Here is a 24,191-nt window from a genome sequence, read left to right as displayed (position 1 = left end):
GTTTGTGTAGGGAGGAGGGTCTCGAATTTCATTGAAACTGACTGGAATAACTGAATAATTATGAGTTTGGGTGGCGAACTCCAGTAAACTTCTAGATTGTTGGTATACTGATAATTGCTTTGGTTTAAGTAGTTATTTGTCAGCACTTCTATAGAATTTGCCAAACTGGCTAGCTGGTAACCCAGTAATTTACTTGTATCTTTTACAGGCTTGTACACATTTTATCTCGCTTATAATATATACAGAAGTTTGTTCATACGAATCCAAACTTTCTCAAACATTTTAGAAATTAATGCAAAATGGTATGAAGAGGAGCTAGCCGGTGGGGAGAAGACTGTCCGTTATTACAGGAGATTGCTGCAAGACTTCCTTGGAGGTGGGACTAAATTGTATCTGTGCTAGTTTGAAATACAGAATGCTGACCTTGGCAAAGGTTAAAGGTTATACAATATTGGGACTGATCTGATGTCTGATGGATGGTTCATGTCCAGCATGGCAGTGGAGTTGGCACTTGAAATGGGAAAAGCTATTCTGTTTGTTGAGGTGTTTACTGCCTGCAGTCTCTAAACACAACCTAGCATTGCCTAACGTGTGCTGTTTTACTGCTGAGTCCAGAACTTTCACTGAGCTCTGTTTGCTTGTGTAGAAGATAAAACATCAACACTGCCTGCTGGTGCCGAATGGCCTCTTCCTATGTTGTAACATCCATGTACTTCTATGTTTAAGGTCCTCTACCTGTGTAATATACAGCTTATATAATGCGTGTTACGACCATTTTGAAACATGTTACATATAATGTCATTCTACAATTAACAGGATATCGGATGATGTTGATGGTGGGGATTCTGTGCAAGTATTCTTACAAAAGGCTGCAACTTTCTGATTTTTAATTTTTAAATAGCATCTAACCTGTAAACCATGCAGGTCCCGCTCCTATCTGTTGCTGACTATTGCACTAAACAACCAAATCAAGAAATGTTGTTCCTGGAGCCTGCATAATGCTGCTCAGAAGTCAACTGATATTGAAAGATGCACTTAATACTGAGCTTTATATGAAATGTTATTTTGAATAGTGGATCATTCTAAATGTACATGCGGTGTGATAGAGCAAGTTGGTTGCAGAAATAAGCCTCCATTTGCCACGTAGTGATGTTAGGGGTGGGGAGGGGGTAGACTGCCAAGCACAGACCATGGAAAGACAGAAAGTTACAGGGCAAGACTTCTCGAGCAGCTCCATTGCACCTGCTATGGCTGGCTGTCTGGCAGGGAATGTGCGTGGTACAAAGGGAAGAGCCTGAAAAGGAAAGAACTGCAATGACATGAATACCTCTTAGACACTACAGCATCACAGAGGCTTGGGAGCAGATCACCATGTTAGCTCAGGGCTGGAGAATGCGGCAGTAGAAGGGTGGCATGAATTTAAAGATGGGAGTATGGGGGCGAGACCCACCGTGAAGGAAAGAACCTTTCTTGGTGTAATTATCCCTAATTGTTTTTGCTGCTGATGTCAGTCAAACGTTGTTAATGGAGTTAAAAAAATTAATAAGACAGTGTAAATCTTTTCTAAGTGTTACTGAATTTACACAATTAGATTTTTTTAAATTGCTGTGGCCTGTTTTGCCTTTGATACGGTAGCTATACTAATGTGAAGTGGATGCTAAACATGGAGATGATGGCAGTAGAGCACTTTAACAGGCAATGGTCCAAAAAGCACAGTTAAAATCACATTCAGACCACCATGTGTTCCACAATCTCACTGTTTTCTCAATTGTAGAACACTTCCCAAAATAAACCTCAATTAAGTTTAATTTCTTACCAACAGGAGAATTTGCTCTGCTAGTTCATTTAGTTACTGAGATCTTGGTATGCCCAGCTTTAACCCTTTGTTTACTGCCTGTTTGGGAGCCTTGACTACACAGCTATCTATCGGCTCTCTTACAGTCGAGGAACGAAAAGCAGCCAGTGCTGGAGATGTGAAACACAGCAGGCCGGTGAACATCTGAAAGAGACTGGTTAATGCTTCACCTGTAGACCCTTCACCAATTCTGACAAAAATTAACGTGGCGTTTCTCAATGCAGATGCTGACTGACCTGCTGAATATTTCCAACAATTTCTGCTATTATTTTAACACTTGTAATTGAAAGCATTCTTTGCTCCCCCTCCCCTTCCCCAAGTTAGGTTTATTTTGTTCAGTCACAAGCCTGTGCCCATTTGTACTTTATCCTCGTGTTATTTGGTTCAAATTGCTTTCTGCAGACACAGCCCAAGTTTGGAATGGCACAATGTCGAATTGTACTACAGGATGTTTTTCACAGTTCAATTGGCCATAGTAAGAAACTTTCACGTACTCGCCATTACTGAAATCCAAGTGAGCAATACTGCATCCGTTGGTTCTGCCATAAACCTGTGTTCTCTGCTACTTGTTCGCGAGACTGCTGCCTACTGGGACACCATCTTTGGTCATCAAATACTTTCATCTATTGATTCAATTTGACACAATCAGCTAACATTTTTCACACACATTATGCTGCACTTCAAGTGCTTCACCTCACAGAGTTTGTTTTAATACTTTTTGTGTCCATTTTGATGCACAGGGTTTGGCATTTTCTGCTTTGTTTCATGATTTTATTTTATTTTAACTGGTGCAATAGCTGAACCTGTTAATTTTTGACGCGGTTAATGCAAGAATGCAGGCTGGGATCTCTAGGCACGTTGGCAGACCCGTAACCTGGAGTTAGGTTGTGAAGTGCCTTGGTTTTGGTTATGGCAGGCTAATCCTGGTCCACAGTCGCATCGTTGGAAGATCTCCGGCCCCTGCGGGCCCTCCTTACGTCCCCGTTTCGAGCAGACTTGTCCCTCTTTCAGGACAGGCCGACAGATCTTCGACCAGAAGTGACGAGCACAGCACAATCCAGTGGAACAGTCTGATGTTCGCAAGCATGTCTCTCCTTCCAGTCCTGCAACATATAGAGAGCATTTCTTATCTACTGTATATGCTGACTAAAATAAAACAATTCATTGTCACCTGATACAGTACGATAATTCTGTATCTGTATTGTGCAGACTGAGCAAAAGGGAATGAGTCTCAACCCCTCACATACTGTACGGGAGTGGGCCTTTGGCGTAGCGGTAGCATCCCCGCCGCTGGGCCAGAAGGCGTAGGGTTTCGAACCCCGCTCCAGACAGTCCCGGCAAGTGGAGTCGGAACTCCGGCTCAATTCTGGGTTGACATCCAGCGGGATACTTGCGTATGGGTTGTGGGAGCCCGTAAAACCCTCCCGCCATAGGACTAACCACCCTAATGGCTGGTACGAAGATGGTTACGGTCACGGAAGGAGCGTTAATCGCGGCCAGAAATCCTTCCACCACTTCATACAGTTCCCCAAAGGGAACAGTGTGAAGACACGTACGACGACGACATACTGTACAGCTCATATATCCATCAATGTTAGCTTCTATATATGTACAGTACACAACAGGATAAAGGAAATATTCATTTGGATATGGTATTGTATAGCTTGCGTGTGTCTGCACCAACTCCTGTATCAAGTAAACGAGAACAATTCGATGCTGCCTGGCCCCATTTGGCACATTTGTACATGCATATATGTGTTCCAGTGTCCGCTTCTGAATGTTTACAGTACCCCCTCTGAAGCCGAGGAATATTGATGTGTTAGCTCACTATTCTTTTTCTTGGAGTATGAATCTAGCCAACAAAGTCACCTCTCATGCTAAAGTATATTTTGTTGATCTATTTTGAGTGATACACAAGACAAAATGTCTTCCAATCCTCCCAGATGACACTCCCAATAGTTCACATTTCTCCGCTCCACTCCCACTCTGACCTCTTTCTCCTCGCCCTCTTACACTGTTCCAACAAAGCTCAATGGAAGCTCGAGGAACAGCACCTCATCTTTCTATTAGGCACTTTACAGCCTTCTGGACTTAACATTGAGTTCAACAATTTCAGATCATAACCTCTGCCCCTATTTTTTCAGATAGCAGCTGTTGATGATTCTGCTATACCCATTTACACCTCTTCTAAACTCATCTTTTGTTTTTTGTTTTTTACTTGTCCCATTACCATCTCCTTTTGCTTTGTATAATTGTACCATTTGTCATTTAATCACTCCTGCCTTCCACCCAATCACAGACCTTCCCATTTGTTCTTTCCTCCCCTCCCCACTTTCCCTGCCCCTGCACTTGTTTAAAATCTGTTACAACTCTAACTTTTTCCAGTTCTGACGAAGGGTCATCGACCTGAAACGTTAACTCTGTTTCTCTCTCCACAGACGCTGCCTGACCTGCTGAGTGTTTCCAGCATTTTCTGTTGTTGTTTCAGATTTCCTGGATCGGCAGTATTTTGCTATTTTTAAATTTTCGTCCTTGTTTTCAAATCCCTCCATGGCCTATCTTTGTAACCTCCTACAACCCTCTAAGATAGTGTTCCTCCAATTCAGGCCTCTTGTGCATCCCCGATTTCCTTTGTCCCACCATTGGCTGCCATGCCTTCAGCTATCTAGGCCCCACGCTCTGGAATTCCCTCCCTAAATCTCTCTACTCCTCTTCTCCTTTAAGACGCTCCTTAAAACTGACCTCTTTGACCAAGCTCCTGTCCTAATATCTCCTTCTGCACAGCATCAAATTACATCTGACAATGCTCCTGTGAAGTGCCTTGGGACATTTTACTATGTTAAAGGTTCTATATAAACACAAGTTATTGTTGGTAGGTGTGTACAATGCAGGTGCATCAAGCAGGGAATATATTGTGGAGCTTTATTGCTTCACAGTATTATTTAGCAGGCTCTATGCAACATTTCAGCAAAGCGTAACACAGAAAATATCTCCGCAATGTCCCAATTGTTTGTGACCATGATTGACCTACAAATTGGAGTATTACATATTGGAGAGTCTTAAATATCAACACTCGAGTTTCACATCTCTAGAATACTCTCAATAGCCCCATGGGCAGTGAAATTGCCTTTTACAAACCTTGAAATCATTGCTTTGTTCAAGCCAAGCATGCATTGCTTAGTAATAACATTGCCAAATGCTAATTGCAGGAATTATCTTTTATTTAGTCAACCAAAACATGCCAGATTGAGCCCAGTTGGCAATAAACTTTGTAACAGAGCAATGATGCAACTTGGACTTTATATAAAAACGTTTTTCCAACCTCTCTGGAAATTAACCAACTTTTGTTCACCTTGTAGTTCTATCTAACTTGGGACTGAGCCATTCTTACCCCCCAAAATCATCACAGGTTCTGTTTGTGCTGAGTTGGATGGAGAAAGAGAGGTGCTACAATTGGCCTAAATGCTCGTGTACTAGGGAGTGGCAGAATGAGGGTTCCCGTTAGTGATCATGATCCAGTGGCCGGTGCTGGGTGAGAACAGGATCAGACTTGGCCGTGGTGCCTCCTGCAGCGCGCTACTCTGCCGACATTGCAAATGGGCACTTGGATGAATACCAGAAGGCAACTGTTGCTCGTGAAACAGTACCTTAGCAAAAGACAGTAGAATTTCCACACAGGTACTTCCGATCTCCCGCTGTAACTTCAGCAGAAGATCAGAGGAAACCCGAGAAATGCCGCATGGAAACTTCCATGTGTAAATTCTTCCCTGTGTCTTCAGGAGGCGAGGGAAGAGAATTGGCTGTGATTTGGGGTGGGCAGGACAGGAAAGCTTTCTTTTAGAAAAAAAAGTATCTGATTCAGCCAAACAGAAACATTCCCACTTCTGGTTAAATGTACAAGAAGGTATTGGTCAGGATTGGCATTGATTCCCTATCTATAGCATGCCTTTACCTACCCAATATCTAGATAACCAATAGTGAGACCCAGGGATTGATCATAGAACTCTTGTCACTGTACACTGGTTTACTGGAATGTATTTGTCCACGAATCTGCACCATCACCAAGACTGCCTACTTCCACCTCCATAACATCGCCCGACACCGCCCCGCCTCAGCTCATATGCTGCTGAAACCCTCATCAATGCCTATATTAATTATAGACTTGACTATTCCAACACTCTCCAGGCTGGCCTCCCATCTTCAACCCTCCGACAGGACTGAGATCAATCCTTGCTGCAAAAACTGAAGCAAATGTGAATATAGGACAGTGTAACTTTCAATAATAACTAGGGATCAGTTGCACAGTTGGGCTCTGAACATGAAAGAGTGCGTGATTCAGTTAAAAGGACACAATCAACAATTTCTGGCATGAAACCCAAATTTCCGTTTAACTCCCATATTTTATCACAACTTTACCCCAAGCACTGAATGCTTGTTTATATCAAATTACTCAGTCCCCTATTTTAATGGAGATATTAAACTGTTTATCTTGAGCAGGATTATAGCACACCCCAGTGTGGCTACTGAAATGTGTCCAGATACAAGTGTCTGCTGTGGCTGAGTGGGTAGCACCCTCTGAGTCAGAAGTGGGTTCAAGTTCCACTCCAGGGACTTGAGCACAAAAATCTAGGCTGACACTCCAGTGCAGTACTGAGAGAGCACTGCACTGTCGGAGGTGCCGTCTTTCAGATGAGACGTTAAACCCAAGGCCCCGTCTGCTCTCCCAGGTGGATGTAAAAGATTCCATGGCACTATTTTGAAGAAGAGCAGGGGAGTTATCCCCAGTGTCCTGACCAATATTTATCCCTCAATCAACGTCACTTAAAAACAGATTATCTGGTCATTATCACATTGCTGTTTGTGGGAGCTTGCTGTGCGCAAATTGGCTGCCATGTTTCCTACATTACAACAGGGACTACACTTCAAAAAGTACTTAATTGGCTGTAAAGCGCTTTGGGACACCTGGTGGTAATGAAAGGAGCTTTATAAGTGCAAGTCTTTTTTTTTCCATGAGCTCCAATATAATATGATTATTGGTGCCGCAGTGTGAATCTAGTGTTGAAATGAAGGCAATGTGGATGTAGCACAAATCAGAAATGGGCAACGAGTTGGCAACACGTAATACCTTTTCTTGTTTGTGGCCTGTCGGGCTTTTCCTTTGGATTCTTCCGCCGTGTTTCCTTTATATTGGGTTTCTTGGTCTTCTTGCTACCCTTTGTTTTCCGTGACCCTGCAGCCTTGGCTGGCTTCTCCGCAGTCTGCCCTTCCGACCGTGTGCATACATCTAAAAGAGTGAGAACAAAACACACACCTGTCAGAAAGTGCCAACGGCCCCTCTTCCCAGCACTACAATTCACTCGCCTTCTCCAGGGATCAATCTTCTCAAATGATTTCAGTACTTTACCATGAATTGTGTTCACAAGATGGGAAGGCTTTTAAAATGAACTTTATTGTGTGAAACTTAACAACGGTAAGTGTAGATTTACGCCGGATGCAGCTGTATAAAAGCATTGCCTTGGGGTAGTTGAGAGTGAGGGGAGGGAGTTAAGATTAAAGATACTTTTCAAAGCTATGTTTCCAAGCAGATTTCTGATGAAATGTCAGTGGCGTTAAAGATTCTCAATTTATACAGGACTCAACTTCACAAGAGGAGACAGCCAATTTCCTGTTGGGTGAATAACCAGGTTTGCCGCAAAATTTGCATTGTTATCACAAGTGTTCACTCGCAATCATTTGCAGGAAGATCCTGTGCACATTTATTCATCAAGGGAGATTTTTCATGTTGAAGTGTTTTTTTTCCCTTGTTGCAGATCCATTTTTCAATACGTACTCTTCCCCCCCCAGTCAGAAAACAGCTGCCCTCTTCACAAACCTCAGTTAATATAGCCAATGGTAATTATGGTCATTGCTCCTCTGAATTTTCCTTTCTCGTTCATCCCAAGCTCTTAATAACTTAATCCTATAAACTCTTCCTCCTCCCTCTATCCTTCCTGTGCAAGACCCAAGCTCCATCCTCTTCTCTAAATCATTGGTTCCCAAGAGTTCCAGATTGTCAAACACCTTATCTGAGGAAGGATGTTCTTGCCATGGAGGGAGTGCAGTGAAGATTCACCAGACTGATACCTGGGATGGCAGGAATGATGTATGAGGAGAGATTGGGTCGATTGGGCTTACTCACTGGAGTTTAGAAGAATGAGAGGGGATCTCATTGAAACTTATAAAATTCTAACAGGACTAGACAGACTTGATGCAGGAAGGCTGTTCCCGATGGCGGGGAGTCCAGAACCAGGGGTCACAGTCTAAAGATAAGGGGTAAGCCATTTAGGACTGAGATGAGGAGGAATTTCTTCACCCAGAGAGTGGTGAACCTGTGGAATTCGCCACCACAGAAGGCAGTGGAGGCCAATTCATTAAATATATTCAAGAAGGAGTTAGATATATTTCTTAAGGCTAAAGGGATCAAGGGATATGGGGAGAAGGAAGGAACAGGGTACTGAATTTGGATGATCAGCCATGATCTCATTGAATGGCGGAGCAGGCTCGAGGGGCCGAATGGCCTACTCCTGCTCCTATCTTCTATGTTTAACTTCCTCACACCTTCCTTCCCCCAACAATAATTGGCTTCTCCAGCTTAGCCATGATTTTCACAGAGAAGCCTCTGATTTTATCTTGCTCCTTCTGGGGAAGCTGCGCTCTGTACCTTCCCCTAAAGGCACAGGTGTGACCGGGGACTTGCCATGTAATAATTAACCGCATGGCCCCTTGTTCTGCCAAATTCTGACACACTACTTTGCCATGCACTATACCATCTTTACTCGCAACTTGCTGCACTTTGTAGGAATATAGGAACAGGAGTAGGCCATTCAGTCCATCAAGCTTGTTCTGAATTGATCATGACTGATCTGAATTGTATAGAATTCTCAAACCAATTAACAACAGTAATCTCCATTTTGTAGTAGCTTTAACATAAAAACAAGACCAAACATGGAGGGACAGATTGGAGGAAATGAACCCCTGGCTGAAAAGATAGTTTTTGAGAGTGATTTTAAAAGAGGAGAGAGAAATGGAGGAGTTTAGCGAGGGGAGTCTAGGCAGCTGAAAGCTCTGCCAGCTATGGGGAGGTGAAATGAAGGCTTGACGCTCAAAAAAGGTCAGAGTCAGAGAACTGAATGGTGTGGGGATATGTGTAGTTGGAGGGGGTTGTGGAGCTAGTGTGGGGATATGTGTAGTTGGAGGGGGTTGTGGAGCTAGTGTGGGGATATGTGTAGTTGGAGGGGGTTGTGGAGCTAGTGTGGGGATATGTGTAGTTGGAGGGGGTTGTGGAGCTAGTGTGGGAAAGGCCATGGAAGGATTTGAAGGCACAAATGAGGAGTTTAAATTGGATACGCTGGGGGTCAGAGAGTCAGTGAGTATGGGGGTGACGCGGGAGTGGGACTTAGAGTAAGACAGGATACAGAGCGCTGTGCTTTGGATAAGAAGGAGTTTGTGGAGGGCAAAGGATGAGAGGCCAGGAAGGAAGGCATTGCAGTCATGAAGTCTAAAGGTGACAAAAGCACAGTTAAGGGTTTCAACATCAATGGGGCTAAGGTAAAAAGAGGCATTACCAAATTGTAAAGTTCCACCCAGTTAATTGTATCAATGGGACTCTGGGCAGCAAACCAAATTGAGAAGTAAATCAGTGGATGAGGACAATTCAGTAATGTTGGTTAGATTTTTAGAAGGCATGTGATAAAGTTCCATATGTAAGGCTTTTAATACACTCAAGACATATATGAAAGGAAAATTTGCTAGTCATATTAAAAAGCTGGTACAGTAGCAGAGGGTGACAATAAAAGGAAAATAGCTCTATCTGGGAGCAGTGACTAGTGAATTTTTTGAATTTTTCTGTTTCCCCTGTTGTTTCATAACAGATATGGAGATGAGTACTTATGATATGTTGGTGTGTACAGGTTGCTTAGTCAAGAATCTGACCCAGCATTGTCTCAGTAGATGGTAAGTCAAGACATACTAGATATGCTAGTAATTCAAAGCATAGTTTCAAAACCAAATGGTATGATTGGAAAAAAGAAATACCCTCTGCTGCATTGAGGCACAATACAATTTTTCAAGTAAAATTTTTAATAAACAACATTTCATATTTAATACCTTCTGTATGGTGCATGTAATGTATAGTAAGTGTAAAGCAGCCTGTCTGATTGCTCAAACACCACATTGTCCTAGAGGCTGGCAAATTCTCACTGATTGGAGTTTCTAACCATGCTCCCAATGGCATCTGCTTGAGGTTTTTAGCACTGTAATTTGATGTGTGTGTGTGTGGACACGCATAATTGATTCGAAGTGTAGGGAATCCCCAACTGCAGGTGCAAATAAGGGTACTGCATCACCCAGTGCATTTTTTCCTTGCTTTCAGGAACACAACTACAGGGTACAAGGGTCCAACATTATTGTATCTGGGGAATGGCTTGGTGGAACAACATGGAGCACCATGAGGGTTACAAGAATTTGAGATCCCACAGTTCTTGATTTTGGCTAGTTTGCCTGGGAGGCCTGTAACTTTCTCAAGGGGAGGTCCTGCTGTATCTGGCTAGTTGCTTGGATGGGAAGATTTTCATAGCTTGAAGTTGGGAGAAGGGAAGAAAGAGTCAAAATAACTAAAGAATGGGAAAATAAGATGATAAATATGCTCACAAGTGTAACTAGCTTATTATCCTGGAATTATAGGTTAACACCACAAGGCACTGCTGATTTAATGTTCCCTCTGAAAGTGGATGTGGTTCTTTACTACATGAACTTTCAGTGTTGTGAGTTATTTTTTGTGCAAAAGGCAATAAAACTGAGAAATTCCTCAAGATATGGGTGGGATCAGTGGTGGGAAATAAACTATCTGCATGATTCAACTATAATAGTTTTTAAAGTCCAAATTTGATGATTGCCAAAATCCCAGGCAAAGTGCACCAGCAGAAATGGAGAAACCAGCAATACTGCAAGGTAAATCAGCATCTTGTAATTACACCCCTACTAGAGGTGGTGGTGCTGCAATGCCTCCATTGGCAGGAGTATAATTGTGATAAGTTTACATAGGCATTTTCCATTATAGATATGGATCTAGGAATTTATAATGGAAAAGTTGCCAAGGAGTGTGTGCAGATGTAAGATTTTCAATATATTACAGATATATGACTCTCATCCCCCAATATATATGTTAAATATGCTTAGAAGTTTCAAAATGCACGCAGTTAATACATTTTGCATGATATCTTTGCAAAACTTGACTTTACCTGCCAATTACTGACTTCTCCGTGGCTTCATTTGCCAATTGCATTGGCAAGTGAAAAATTGCAACAGTTTCAGGCACTATCTCCTGGCAACATGTGGGCACAGTGCTAGCAAAGTGGTCCTAAGAAGCAATTGCCCCAGCCCATGTACTTGACTAAAGGTGAGCGAAAACAGCTGTCTGAATTTAGCAAGCTAAGATTGACATCGTTTAAAAGATGAATTAGACCCTTGCTGCATAGCTTTTTACAGGTTTACAGTTTTTACAGTCCCCATCACTCTGCCTATAGCACAATGACTACTTCAGCAGCACTCCCAGAGGTTGGTTTTTCCATCCAGCAGGTTTTATTAATATACCACTACATTTTTACCTCAGCTATTTTCTCCCCTCTTGAAAGCTTTGACTCCTTGCTGCGATGCAGTACAATGGGAGCCAGTAAGCCTCTAGTACTTTGCTCAAGTAACTATTTCACCGTAGAAGGAATTACAGCCAAGAGCGACCCTGTCCTGATCCAGTGCCCACAAGTATACTACATAGCGATCTAGAGCGGGAACCACTACTGATTGTTCCATTGCCTAACCCAAAGAGCTGTGGCCAACTGCAATATTACCACTGTACCCTGGCTGAGATGAGCTAGCTCACCAGGGATCAAAGCTGGCACCTTCCCAGTATGTATAATTATCTCTGCTTTCAGCCTGAAGTCTATTCAAAAGAGACACTGACCGCATGACCCCTGGAATGTGCACGGTTTCCAGCTCTATGTTGGATAAAGATTCTTTACTGCTTGCTGAGGAGTATGTTTGTTTTTGCAAAACTCACCTTAATTTTGCTTTTCGCTTGACTAAAACTATTTCTGGGTCTTTAAGCATAACAAATGAATCCACTAAAAAGGAATAGGATACCTCTTCTTTGGAGGTGAATTGATTAGGGAAGAGCTGCATGCACTACCACGAATGAGGAGAGCAGAGACTGAAAGAACAAAGGATCTGGAATTGCCAATTGCTTTGTTTTTTGAGTCAGCAAAGCTGGGAATATAAATAACAGAATGAGAAAAAGCCGCGCAGCCCACAAGCTCACTCCTTCCCCTAAACTAGCTTGGCGAGTGCCATTTCCAACCCTGTATGTAACAACTTTATGGTCCAACATCGGGATAGTCTGGCACTCTGCCCATGTAGCAGCCAGTTAAACTGTGTCTTTCAGAGACATGAGCATGTAATCCAGGCTGATAAATCAGTGTAATACTGAGGGAGCGCCCCTCTGTCGGAGGGGCAGTACTGAGGGAGCGCCCCTCTGTCGGAGGGGCAGTACTGAGGGAGCGCTGCACTGTCACAGGGGCAGTACTGAGGGAGCGTTGCACTGTCGGAGGGTCAGTACTGAGGGAGTGCTGAACTGTCACGGGGCAGTACTGAGGGAGCGCTGCACTGTCGGAGGGGCAGTACTGAGGGAATGCTGCACTGTCAGAGGGGCAGTACTGAGGGAGTGCTGCACTGTCACGGGCAGTACTGAGGGAGCGCTGCACCGTCAGATGGGCAGTACTGAGGCAGCCCTGCACTGTCAGAGGGGCAGTACTGTGGGAGTGCTACACTGTCAGAGGGGCAGTACTGGCCACTGCACTGTCGGAGGAGCAGTACTGACGGAGTGCTGCACTGTCGGAGGGGCTGTACTGAGGGAGTGCTGCACTGTCGGAGGGACAGTACTGAGGGAGTGCTGCACTGTCGGAGGGGCATTATTGAGGGAGTGCGGCACTGTCGAAGGGGCAGTACTGAGGGAGTGCTGCACTGTCGGAGGGGCAGTACTGAGGGAGTGCTGCACTGTCGGAGGGGCAGTACTGAGGGAGTGCTGTACCGTCAGAAGTGCCATCTCTGGGATGAGATATTAAACCGAGGCCCCGTTAGGCAGATCATATGGCCTTATTCAAGTTCTTGCCGCTGTCCTGGGCCAATATTTATCCCTCATCTAACATCACTAAAACAGATTATCTGGTCATTTTTTTCATTGCTGTTTGTGGAATCATCTTGTGTGCAATTTGGCTGGCATGTTTACTGACTATAACAGTGACTATACTAAAAATAAGTGACTGTAAAAATCTTCGTGACATCCTGAGGTGCTAAATAAATGAAAGTTATTTGTTTTATTATGTGAATGACAGTTTATGTATGCCTCAGTTTCATTAAGTATTTGTGTTTCATTAAACCCTTGGTCTAAAATATTAAGTATGATTGGCTGAACTGTCACACAAATTTTCTTTGGGTAGCAACAACGAGGACAGTAGAAAGTGGAACCAAAGCCAATGGTCATTGAGGTCAAAAAGCAGTCTCTCTAACTTTGTCTAAATGGCTTCTCATTCTAAAATCACATCTAGTTTATACGCCTCATAACCACAAGCACAATGCGGGACAGAGTATAAATCTGGAAATTAGTGGAGCATGTAACAAGGGTAATGTGATAATTCTGGGGGACTTTAATCTCCCTATAGACTGGGAAAACCAAATTGGCAAAAGTAGCTTGGATGACGAGTTCATGGAATACATTCGCGAGAGTTTTCTGGAATGATATGTTGAGGAACCAACTAAGGAACAGACTATTTTAGATATAGTGTTGTGTAATGAGACCGGATTAATTAGTAATCTTATAGTAAAGGATCCTCTGGAGAAGAGTGATCATAATATGATAGAATTTCATATTAAGTTTGAGAGTGATGTGGTTAAATCCGAAAATAGGGTCTTAAATTTAAACAAAGCCAATTACGGAGGCATGAGGGGTGAGTTGGCTGAGGTAGATTGGAAATTAGATTAAAAGATATGATGGCACATAGAAACATAGGAGCAGGAGTCGGCCATTCAGCCCTTCGAGCCTGCTCCACCATTCAATATGAACATGGCTGATCCTCTATCTCAGCACCATATTCCCGCTCTCTCCCCATACCCCTTGATGCCTTTTGTGTCTAGAAACCTATCTGTCTTCTTCTTAAATATAGTTAGTGACTTGGCCTCCACAGCCTTCTGTGGTAGAGAATTCCACAGGTGCACTACCCTCTGAGTGAAGAAATTTCTCCTCATCTCAGTCCTAAATGTCCTACCCCGTATCCTGAGATTGTGACTCCTCCTTCTAGACAGCCCCCCCGCCCTCCCAGCCAGGGGAAACATCCTCCCTGCATCCAGTCTGTCTAGCCGGTCAGAATTTTATACGTTACAATGAGATCCCCTCTCATTCTTCTAAACTCTTGTGAATACAGGCCTAGTTGACCCAATCTTTCCTCATACGACAGTCCTGCCATCCCAGGAATCAGTCTGGTGAACCTTCGCTGCACTCCCTCTATGGCAAGTATATCCTTTCTTAGGTAAGGAGACCAAAACTGTACACACTACTCCAGGTGTGGTCTCACCAAGGCCCTGTAGAATTGTAGTAAGACATCCTTGCTCCTGGACTCAAATCCCCTTGCAATGAAGGCCAACATACCATTTGCCTTCCTAACTGCTTGCTGCATCTGCATGTTTGCTTTCAGTGACTGGTGTACAAGGACACCAAGGTCCCTTTGTACATCAACATTTCCCAATCTATCACCATAATACTCTGCCTTTCTGTTTTTCCTACCGAAGTGGATAACTTCACATTGATCCACGTTATACTGCATCTGCCATGTATTTGCCCACTCACTCAACTTGTCTAAATCGCCTTGAAGCCTCTTTGCATCCTCCTCACAACTCACAATTCCACCTAGATTTGTGTCGTCAGCAAACTTGGAAATATTACATTTGGTTCCCTCATCCAAATCATTGATATATATTGTGAATAGCTGGGGCCCCAGCACTGATCCCTGCGGTATCCCACTAGTCACCGCCTGCCACCCTGAAAAAGACCCATTTATTCCTACTCTCTGTTTCCTGTCTGTTAACCAATTTTCAATCCATGCCAGTATATTACCCCCAATCCCATGTGCTTTAATTTTGCACACTAACCTCTTATGTGGGACTTTATCAAAGGCCTTCTGAAAATCCAAATACACCATATCCACTGGTTCTCCCTTATCTATTCTACCAGTTACATCCTCAAAAAACTCCAGTAGGTTTGTCAAACAAGATTTCCCCTTCATAAATCCATATTGACTTTGTCTAATCCCGTTGATATTTTCTAAGTGTCCTGTTATCACATCCTTTATAATAGACTCTAGCATTTTCCCTACTACTGATGATAGGCTAACCGGTCTGTGGTTCCCTGTTTTCTCTCTCCCTCCTTTTTTAAACATAAGCAATGACAAACATTTAAAGAAATAATTCATGAGTCTCAACGAATATACGTTCCCTTACGGAATAAAAAAAACACTGGAAAATTGGTACAGTTATGGCTAACTAGCGAAGTTAAGGATAGCATTAGATTAAAAGAGGAAGCTTACAGTGTTGCCAAAAAGAGGAGTAAGCCTGAAGATTGGAGGGTTTTAAAAATCAACAAAGGATGATGAAGAAATTGATGAAGAGGGAGAAAATAGAATGAGAGTAAACTAGCAATAAATATAAAAACAGATTGTAAGAGTTTTTACAAGTATGTAAAAAGAAAGAGATTAGTGAAATAAAAGTGGGTCCCTTGGAGGCAGAGACAGGAGACATTATAATGGGGAATAAGGCAATGGCAAAGACGTTAAACAAATATTTTCCATCTGTCTTCATAGTAGAGGATACAAAGAAAATATAAGAAATTGTGGGGAACCAAGGGTCTAATGAGAGTGAGGAACTTAAAGTAATTAATATTAAAGAAAAATTACTGGAAAAATTAATGGGACTAAAAGCTGACAAATCCTTTGGACCTGATGGTCTACACCCTTTTAAAAGAGGTGGCTGCAGAGATAGTGGACACATTGGTTTTGATCTTCCAAAATTCCCTAGATTCTAGACGGTCCCCACGGATTGGAAGGTAGCAAATGTAACCCTGCTATTCAAGAACAGAGGGAGAGAGACAACAGGGAACTATAGGCAAGGTAGCCTGATCTCAGTGGTGGGGAAAATGCTAGAATCTATTATTTGGGACATGGTAGCAGGGCACTTAGAAAATCATAATATGATTAGGCAGAGTCAACACAGTTTTATGCAAGGGAAATAGTGTTTGATAAATCTATTAGTTTTTTGAGGGTATAACTAGCAGGGTAGATAAGGGGGGAACCAGAGGATGGTAGTATCTTTGGATTTTCAGAAGGCATTCGATAAGGTGCCACACAAGAGGTTGTTACACAATATTAGGACTCATGGGATTGGGATAATGGACTGGGATTGAGAATTGGTTAATGGACAGAAAACAGAGACTAGGAATAAATGGGTCTTTTTCGGGATGGCAGCGTATAACTAACAGAGTTCCGCAAAGATCAATGCTTGGGCCTCAGCTATTTACAATCTATATCAATGACTTAGATGACGGGATCGAGTGTAACGTATCCAAGTTTTCTGACAACACAAAGCTAGGTGGGAAAGTAAGCTGTGAGGAGGACACAGGAGGCTACAAAGAGATATAGGCAGGCCAAGTGATTGGACAAGAAGGCAGATGGAGTATAATGTGGGGAAGTGTGAAATTATCCACTTTAGTAGGAAGAATAGAAAAGCCGAATATTTTTTAGGTGAGGGACTGGAAATATTTGGATTCCAAGGGATTTGGGGGTCCTTGTACACAAATCACAGAAAGTTAACATGAAGGTACAGCAAGCAATTAGGAAGGCAAATGGTATGTTGGCCTTTATTGCAAAGGGTTTGGAGTATAAGAGTAAGGATGTCTTGCTGCAATTCTATAGGGCTTTGGTGGGATCATACCTGGAGTACTGTGCACAGTTTTGTTCTCCTTAGCTAAGGAAGGATCTATTTGCCTTAGAGAGGGGTGCAACGAAGGTTCACTAGATTGATTCCTGGGATGAGAGGGCTGTCCTATGAGGAGAGATTGTGTAGAATGGGCCTATACTCTCTGGAGTTTAGAAGAATGAGAGGTGATCTCATTGAAATGTATAAAATTCTTAGAGGGCTTGACAGGGTAGATGCTGAGAGGCTGTTTCCCCCTGGCTGGAGATTCTAGAACCAGGGGTCATAGTCTCAGGATGATGTGGCGGCCACTTAGAACTGAGATGAGAAACTTCTCCATTCAGAGGGTGGTGAATCTTTAGAATTCTCTACCCCAGAGGGCTGTGGAGGCTCAGTCGATGAGTATATTCAAGACTGAGAGCGATAGATTTTTGGGCACTAAGGGAATCAGGGGATGTGGGGATAGGGCGGGAAAGTGGAGTTGATGTAGAAGTTCAGCGATTATCTTATTGAATGGCAGAGCAGGCTTGATGGGCCGTATGGGCTGCTCCTATTTCTTATGGTCTTGTCTTCTGCTTTTGATGTCTGAAGTATTATCTACAAGAAATGCTTGTGCAAGGAAATAAGTGACTGGGACGACATCGACCATGAGTAATTAAAGTATAACTTTTGTGGCTAGTGTAATAAACATGGGCAGAGGGATCCATTAACTATAGTATAGAAAGATAAGCGGTTAATAAATCTATTTCTCAAAGGATTCAAGAACAGTTAAGTCAGGAAGAATTGTTTGAGAGAAGTAGCTCTGAAGTTAAGAACTACAACTGTTTGAATAGACTGTTTTCAAAGGATTTAGGAATAGATAGACCATGAGGTCCTATCTATGATGTTTACCTTTGATGTAGGCAAAATAAGTTGCACCTTGGAAAGCCTGTTGCTCCAAGATACAAGAAAGTTTGGTTATTAACCCAGAACTCTCCAAGATGTCCCAACGTACAACTCTCCTAAGGTGTCCAACAATGGTCACTTGGATCCCGTCAGCCTGAAAGGCAGATTTCACAAGGCGTCAATGTTCCCCTTAAGCTGCGCTGCCGCGCAGGCGCGCTGCACCTTCGCCCTCCTGCGCAGCCGGATCACCGGCTTTTCAATGGGAAAAACCGCGCCTGCGCAGTATTTTGAATGGGCCACACACCCAAAAAAAAAATGATTAAATCGAACTTTGCTCAGCATTGAGTGTTAAACCAAAGAGGTTAGATTACAGCCGTGCTATCATGATTCAGCCCAGGGGCTGTTTCCAGCCCATCTCCCCTTCACCTGTTGTTAGAGGCAGACTTGCTGCTCTATGTACCTCGAACCTCCTTTCACCTTCTGCCAGCTATGGGTTGTTTACTGAGCTGGCATTTAGTGCCATTCCTTCTCATTTCTTTGCTCCCAATGAATTCTGTTAAAAGGCAGCATTATCCCAGTGTCCATAGTGCAAGTGAAAGGGCTCTGTGAAAATAGAACCAGTCCTGTGCTCGGCGGGAGATGGAGTGTGGGATCAGTGAATTTATCCTATTCATTCTATGGGTCTTTCTCCTCCCGCAGGGGAACTTGGCCTCCAGTCAGTATGATGAAAGGGCACGGATCCCGTCCCCTCATTCTGTGGTGCGTCATATCAAAAGTGGACCTTGAGCAAGACATTGGTTGGGATTGTGGGCCTCAGCAAACAATGCGAGGGTAACGCCAGGCAACATACCTCGACTTTCCAACCTGTGTTCGGACGCTAGACGGAAATGGGTTCAAAATAATGGCAATCAGAAAATCCAGAGGTTCGATTTCCCAGTGATGACCTAAAGCATCAGGTTAGTATTTGGTGCCCCACATGCGCTCACATTTCTGAGTGGCTTGTTAAAGAGTGGAATTAGCAGAGACCTGGACTCATCCAGCTTCACCACACACAACCTGATGTACAAAAACAGTTGGAGCCAGCTTGACCTGGAGTCCCTTCGGGCTATAATGCAAGGTGAGACGACTTTACTTGAACGTGGCACACCGACAGTGCTGTTTGGTGCAACATCAGACTGCTGCTGTTGAATTCTTACCATTTAAACAGTGGCTTCCTGAGCAGCACATCTCATCCCGTTGGCACCGTCTCCTCAGCCGTCTGCAAGCAGTGCAGATGGGTTCTTCGTGGCGAGAAGTAAGGCAGAATTTCCTAGGGCCGCACTCAGGATCTGCCAAGCAACGAGGCACCTGAAAAATCCATCAAAAACAGCATTTCAGCGAAGAATTAGACCCACGCTCCAAATACAGCACAGAAATAACCCGTGTGGGGAGTAATGCAATGTAAGAGAGGGAGTGGGAATTCTGCAGTGTAATGTTAGTGAGGGAATGGAAAGCCACTCACTTTCATCCGTTCTCCAAATACACCCAATCTATACTTTGGGAAGCTTCCAGGGAAGTTGTAATCATCTGTCTTGGTTCCCAACTCCCCTTATTGCAAACCAACCTGACCTGCTTGATGAACACCTCTCTTTCCTGATTGCCATTGACTTTAAGCTAAATCATTTAGCCATCCTCCCTCGAATGCCATTCCTTGGGTTTGGATGAACTATTTGATGGGACAGTGTAGAGGGAGCTTTACTCTGTATCTAACCCGTGCTGTACCTGCCCTGGGAGTGTTTGATGGGACAGTGAAGAGGGAGCTTTACTCTGTATCTAACCCCGTGCTGTACCTGCCCTGGGAGTGTTTGATGGGGCAGTGTAGAGGGAGCTTTACTCTGTATCTAACCTCGTGCTGTACCTGCCCTGGGAGTGTTTGATGGGGCAGTGTAGAGGGAGCTTTACTCTGTATCTAACCCGTGCTGTACCTGCCCTGGGAGCGTTTGATGGGGCAGTGTAGAGGGAGCTTTACTCTGTATCTAACCCGTACTGTACCTGCCCTGGGAGTGTTTGATGGATTAACTGATGAGTAAATGAGTAAAGCTCCCTCTACACTGCCCCATCAAATGCTCCCAGGGCAGGTACAGCACGGGTTAGATACAGAGTAAAGCTCCCTCTACACTGTCCCATCAAACACTCCCAGGGCAGGTACAGCACGGGTTAGATACAGAGTAAAGCTCCCTCGACACTGTCCCATCAAACACTCCCAGGGCAATAATTGAAGAGCAGCCTTTTTGTTGAATGTTTCTCTGTGCAGCCACTAGGTGGTGCTATTTGGGCTTCTTCAAACTCAGGATTGGCTCCAGTACAGTGACTCAGGCACTGATCAAAACCCACTGCTTCCTGTCTAACCCCAGTAACCAAACCTATTTAGCTCTTTAGCCCTGTTCAGTAAAAGCTCCTGAAATTACACAGAATCAGTCAACTGTTGCATGAATTCTGCTATTCCAACAGTTTAACAAATTACAGTGTGTGATCAGAGGTGACACTAAGCGTACATTTTTCAGAGACTGCACAGTTGTGAAGCTGAACCTCACCTGCTGGGAGCACATATCAGCAAGTTGCGTGTGTGCAGCCAGAAATAAATGGGAATTGGGAGGCGATTTCCTAGTGCAGACCCCCAACAGGTGAGGCTCTGAACAGGAGCGTGCCCTAGAAAACTTCACCTTCAATCTCAGGCAATTTTCCACGAGGGAGAACTGCTCGAGGTTCCCAGCAGGTCAGTCAGTAACAACCTCCAATGAAGGCTCTCCACCTGAAGTGTCACTTTTTCAGACGCAGTCTGAACCACTGTCCATTCACAGCTTTTTCTGTTCTTATTTCAGCATTCCCTCCATGGCCTCGCCCCTCCCTATCTCTATAACCTCCTCCAGCTCCACAACTCTCCGAGATCTCTGCGCTCCTCTACTTCTGGCCTCTTGAGAATCCCTGATTTTAATCGCTCCACCATTGGCGGCTGTGCCTTCAGCTATCAAGGCCCTAAGCTCTGGAATTCCCTCCCTAAGCCTCTCCACCTCACTACCTCTCTCTCCTCCTTTAAGACGGCTCTTAAAACCTCCCTCTTTAACCAAGCTTTTGGTCATCGGCCTTAAATCTCCTTATGTGGCTTGGTGTCAAATTTTGTTTTATAAAGCTCCTGTGAAACGCCTTGGGGCGTTTTATTACGTTAAAAGTGCTATATAAGTACACGTTGTTGTTGTTGCATTTATAGTTTTCTTTTACTCTCCAGTTACAGAGCATGAGCTGCACAAATCCACTGAACATACCCTCAATTGAGCACAACTCTGTCCCAAACAATGACTACACAACGGTACCAATTGAAGACAGTACCACGCATTCTGTTCCCACCTGCTCAGGTACTGAAGTTTGGATGATCAGCCATGATCTCATTGAATGGCGGAGCAGGCTCGAGGGGCCGAGTGGCCTCCTCCTGCTCCTATCTTCTATGTTTCTATGTCACCGCTCACCACCACCATTCTGACCAGGAGGGATGGAGGTAGAGATACGTCCATTGGCAAACCCCGAGTTATTTTTGAGATCTCCTAACAAATCCTTCGAAATCTTACACCAGCTGCGCCGTAATGTGGATTGCTGCCTGAGTGCATCAATTGCACATCTGTTCTGGAGACGCGAACACTGGAGACGATCTGGTAACAAACCACATGTTGACGGGGTGAGATGAAGAAGGGTGGGAGGAGGCTGGTGTGGAGCCCAAACACCAGCACAGACCAGTTGGGCCGAATGGCCTGTTTCTGTGCTGCACATTCTATGTAACACTCTGTAAACCGGTTGCTTTACCCATTCACGAAGATCCATCCACTCCCCGAGCGCCTGGCTGAGCTCAGGAGCTGGGGCCTGAGGACGTGACTCAGTGCGCACCTTTGGCCTCTTCTTGGACCTCTGTTTCGCTCCCCAAGTAGCAGGGGAGGTGAGAGGGGGCAGCCTACCTCGAGCAAAGCTGACGCTGCCCCGCCCTGTGACCAAGGCCAGCAGCTCACTGAGCACTCGAGGCTGGCTGACAGCTTTTTAATTGAGAAAGCTGAATAAAGGTGAACGATGCACGTCAGACAGAATGGAAGTGACACATGGGTGCAAGAGGGAGGAAGGCGAGGAGATTCATAGTTTATGTGTCAGCCGTGGCTCAGTGGGCAGCACACTCGCCTCTGAGTCAGAAGGTTGTGGGTTCAAGTCCCACTCCAGAGACTTGACCACAGAAATCTAGGCTGACACTCCAGTGCAGTACTGAGGAAGCGCTGCACTGTCGGAGGGGCAGTACTGAGGGAGCGCCGCACTGTTGGAGGGGCAGTACTGAGGGAGCGCCGCACTGTCAGAGGGGCAGTACTGAGGGAGCCCGCACTGTCAGAGGGGCAGTACTGAGGGAGCGCTGCACTGTCGGAGGGGTAGTATTGAGGGAGTGCTTCACTGTCGGAGGGACAGTACTGAGGGAGCGCTGCACTGTCGGAGGGACAGTACTGAGGGAGCGCTGCACTGTCGGAGGGACAGTACTGAGGGAGCGCTGCATTGTCGGAGGGACAGTACTGAGGGAGCGCTGCATTGTCGGAGGGACAGTACTGAGGGAGCGCTGCACTGTCGGAGGGGTAGTATTGAGGGAGTGCTGCACTGTCGGAGGGGCAGTACTGAGGGAGCGCTGCACTGTCGGAGGGGCAGTACTGAGGGAGTGCTGTACTGTTGGAGGGGCAGTAATGAGGGAGTGCTGCACTGTCGGAGGTGCCGTCTTACAGGTGAGACGTTAAACTGAGGCCCCGTCTGCTCCCTCGGGAGGATGTCAAAATCCCATGGCACTATTTCAAAGAAGAGCAGGGGAGTTCGCCCCGGTGTCCTGGCCAATATTTATCCCTCAATCAACATCACTAAAAACAGATTATCTGGTAATTATCACATTGCTGTTTGTGGGAGCTTGCTGTGCGCAAATTGGCTGCTGCGTTTCCTACATTACAACAGCGACTACACTTCAAAAAGTACTTCATTGGCTGTGAAGCGCTTTGGGACGCCTGTAGTCGCGAAAGGCGCTATAGAAATGCAAGTCTTTTTTTAAGGTTAGAGCGGGAGATGGGACGATAGCTCTTGATTTTTACACCCAGTTTAGCTTGTTGCCAGGGAAGGGACTAACCAGTGGCAATGCTCTCGTCTGCTGTTCACTTTTAACACTTTCTGGGTTGTTTCATGTTTCTAAAGAATGTGTTTCGCGATTTCACTAGAAATTACGATGGAAGGAAATCTTCCAGCTGGATCCACATTGCAAAACGACTCTGCCCCACCTGCTTCCAGAGAGAAATAGAACTGGCTGAGCAGGTAGGAGATTGGGATGAGCAGGTAGGAGATTGGGGATGAGCAGGTAGGAGATTGGGGATGAGCAGGTAGGAGATTGGGGATGAGCAGGTAGGAGATTGGGGATGAGCAGGTAGGAGATTGGGGATGAGCAGGTAGGAGATTGGGATGAGCAGGTAGGAGATTGGGATGAGCAGGTAGGAGATTGGGATGAGCAGGTTGGAGATTGGGATGAGCAGGTTGGGGATTGGGATGAGCAAGTAGGAGATTGGGATGAGCAGGTTGGAGATTGGGATGAGCAGGTTGGAGATTGGGATGAGCAGGTTGGAGATTGGGATGAGCAGGTTGGAGATTGGGATGAGCAGGTTGGAGATTGGGATGAGCCGGCAGAATTCCCATTCTCTAAGATTTTTTGTGTTCCTTTTATCTTTGCCATGACAGATCTGAAACAGGTACTGGTTACACGATGGAGATCCTGCTCTCTCACCCTGCCTGTAGAGGGGAATGTATTTTATGCACCAACCCTGTAAAAATAGCTTCGGTGAAGTGTGGCTGAGTGGGCAGCTGACTGATCTAAAACTGCAAATAACACGATTCCAGAAATACAGCTTCATTGTAGCTTTACTGAGACTGGACCAAATCTCAGACAACATTGACAACTCGTGAGCGAACCCCTGCTCCAGCTCACAATTCATAGGGATTATTTAAAGGATAATAAATCTCGGCAGATGGCTGCAAACGGATCTATTCAAGGTGCTTGGCTGTTGTACAGAACTAACCAGGAACAGCTGACTGGAATCTGTCTGAATTGCACTACCTTCCTCTACATCTCTATTCTCTCTGTCTGTCACTATTTCCAGACTACATCGGATATACAGCACAGGAACAGGCCATTCGGCCCAACCAGTCCGTGCTGGTGTTTATGCTCCACTCGAGCCTCCTCCCGTCTTTCCTCATCTAACTCTATCAGCATAACCCTCTATTCCCTTCTCCCTCATATGCTTGTCTAGCCTCCCCTTAAATGCATCTATACTATTCGCTTCAACCACTCCCTGTGGCAGCGAGTTCCACATTCTCC

At 44.8% G+C, this 24,191-nt stretch overlaps 1 protein-coding gene across 1 annotated transcript in view; it reads right to left on the bottom strand.

Annotated features, from left to right (window-relative positions):
- Positions 1 to 1,835: 1,835 nt before the first annotated feature.
- LOC147098067 (dickkopf-related protein 4-like) overlaps positions 1,836 to 24,191 on the bottom strand; it is a 30,033-nt gene continuing 7,677 nt past the window's right edge. Inside the window, exons 2-4 of the mRNA XM_085970811.1 lie at positions 18,985 to 19,135; positions 6,981 to 7,139; positions 1,836 to 2,958 (exon numbers count right to left, since the gene is read on the bottom strand). Of these exons, the coding sequence (XP_085826937.1) occupies positions 2,705 to 2,958; positions 6,981 to 7,139; positions 18,985 to 19,135 (564 nt within the window). The 3' untranslated portion in view covers positions 1,836 to 2,704. The remainder of the gene's footprint in view (positions 2,959 to 6,980; positions 7,140 to 18,984; positions 19,136 to 24,191) is intronic.

Source organism: Somniosus microcephalus, chromosome 30 (assembly GCF_052327205.1).
Source record: "Somniosus microcephalus isolate GS21.2 chromosome 30, FLI_Smic_1.0, whole genome shotgun sequence".
Lineage (NCBI taxonomy): Eukaryota > Metazoa > Chordata > Chondrichthyes > Squaliformes > Somniosidae > Somniosus > Somniosus microcephalus.
The sequence above is the reverse complement of the archived record's forward strand: the minus strand, read 5'-3'. Positions and strand labels throughout refer to the sequence as shown.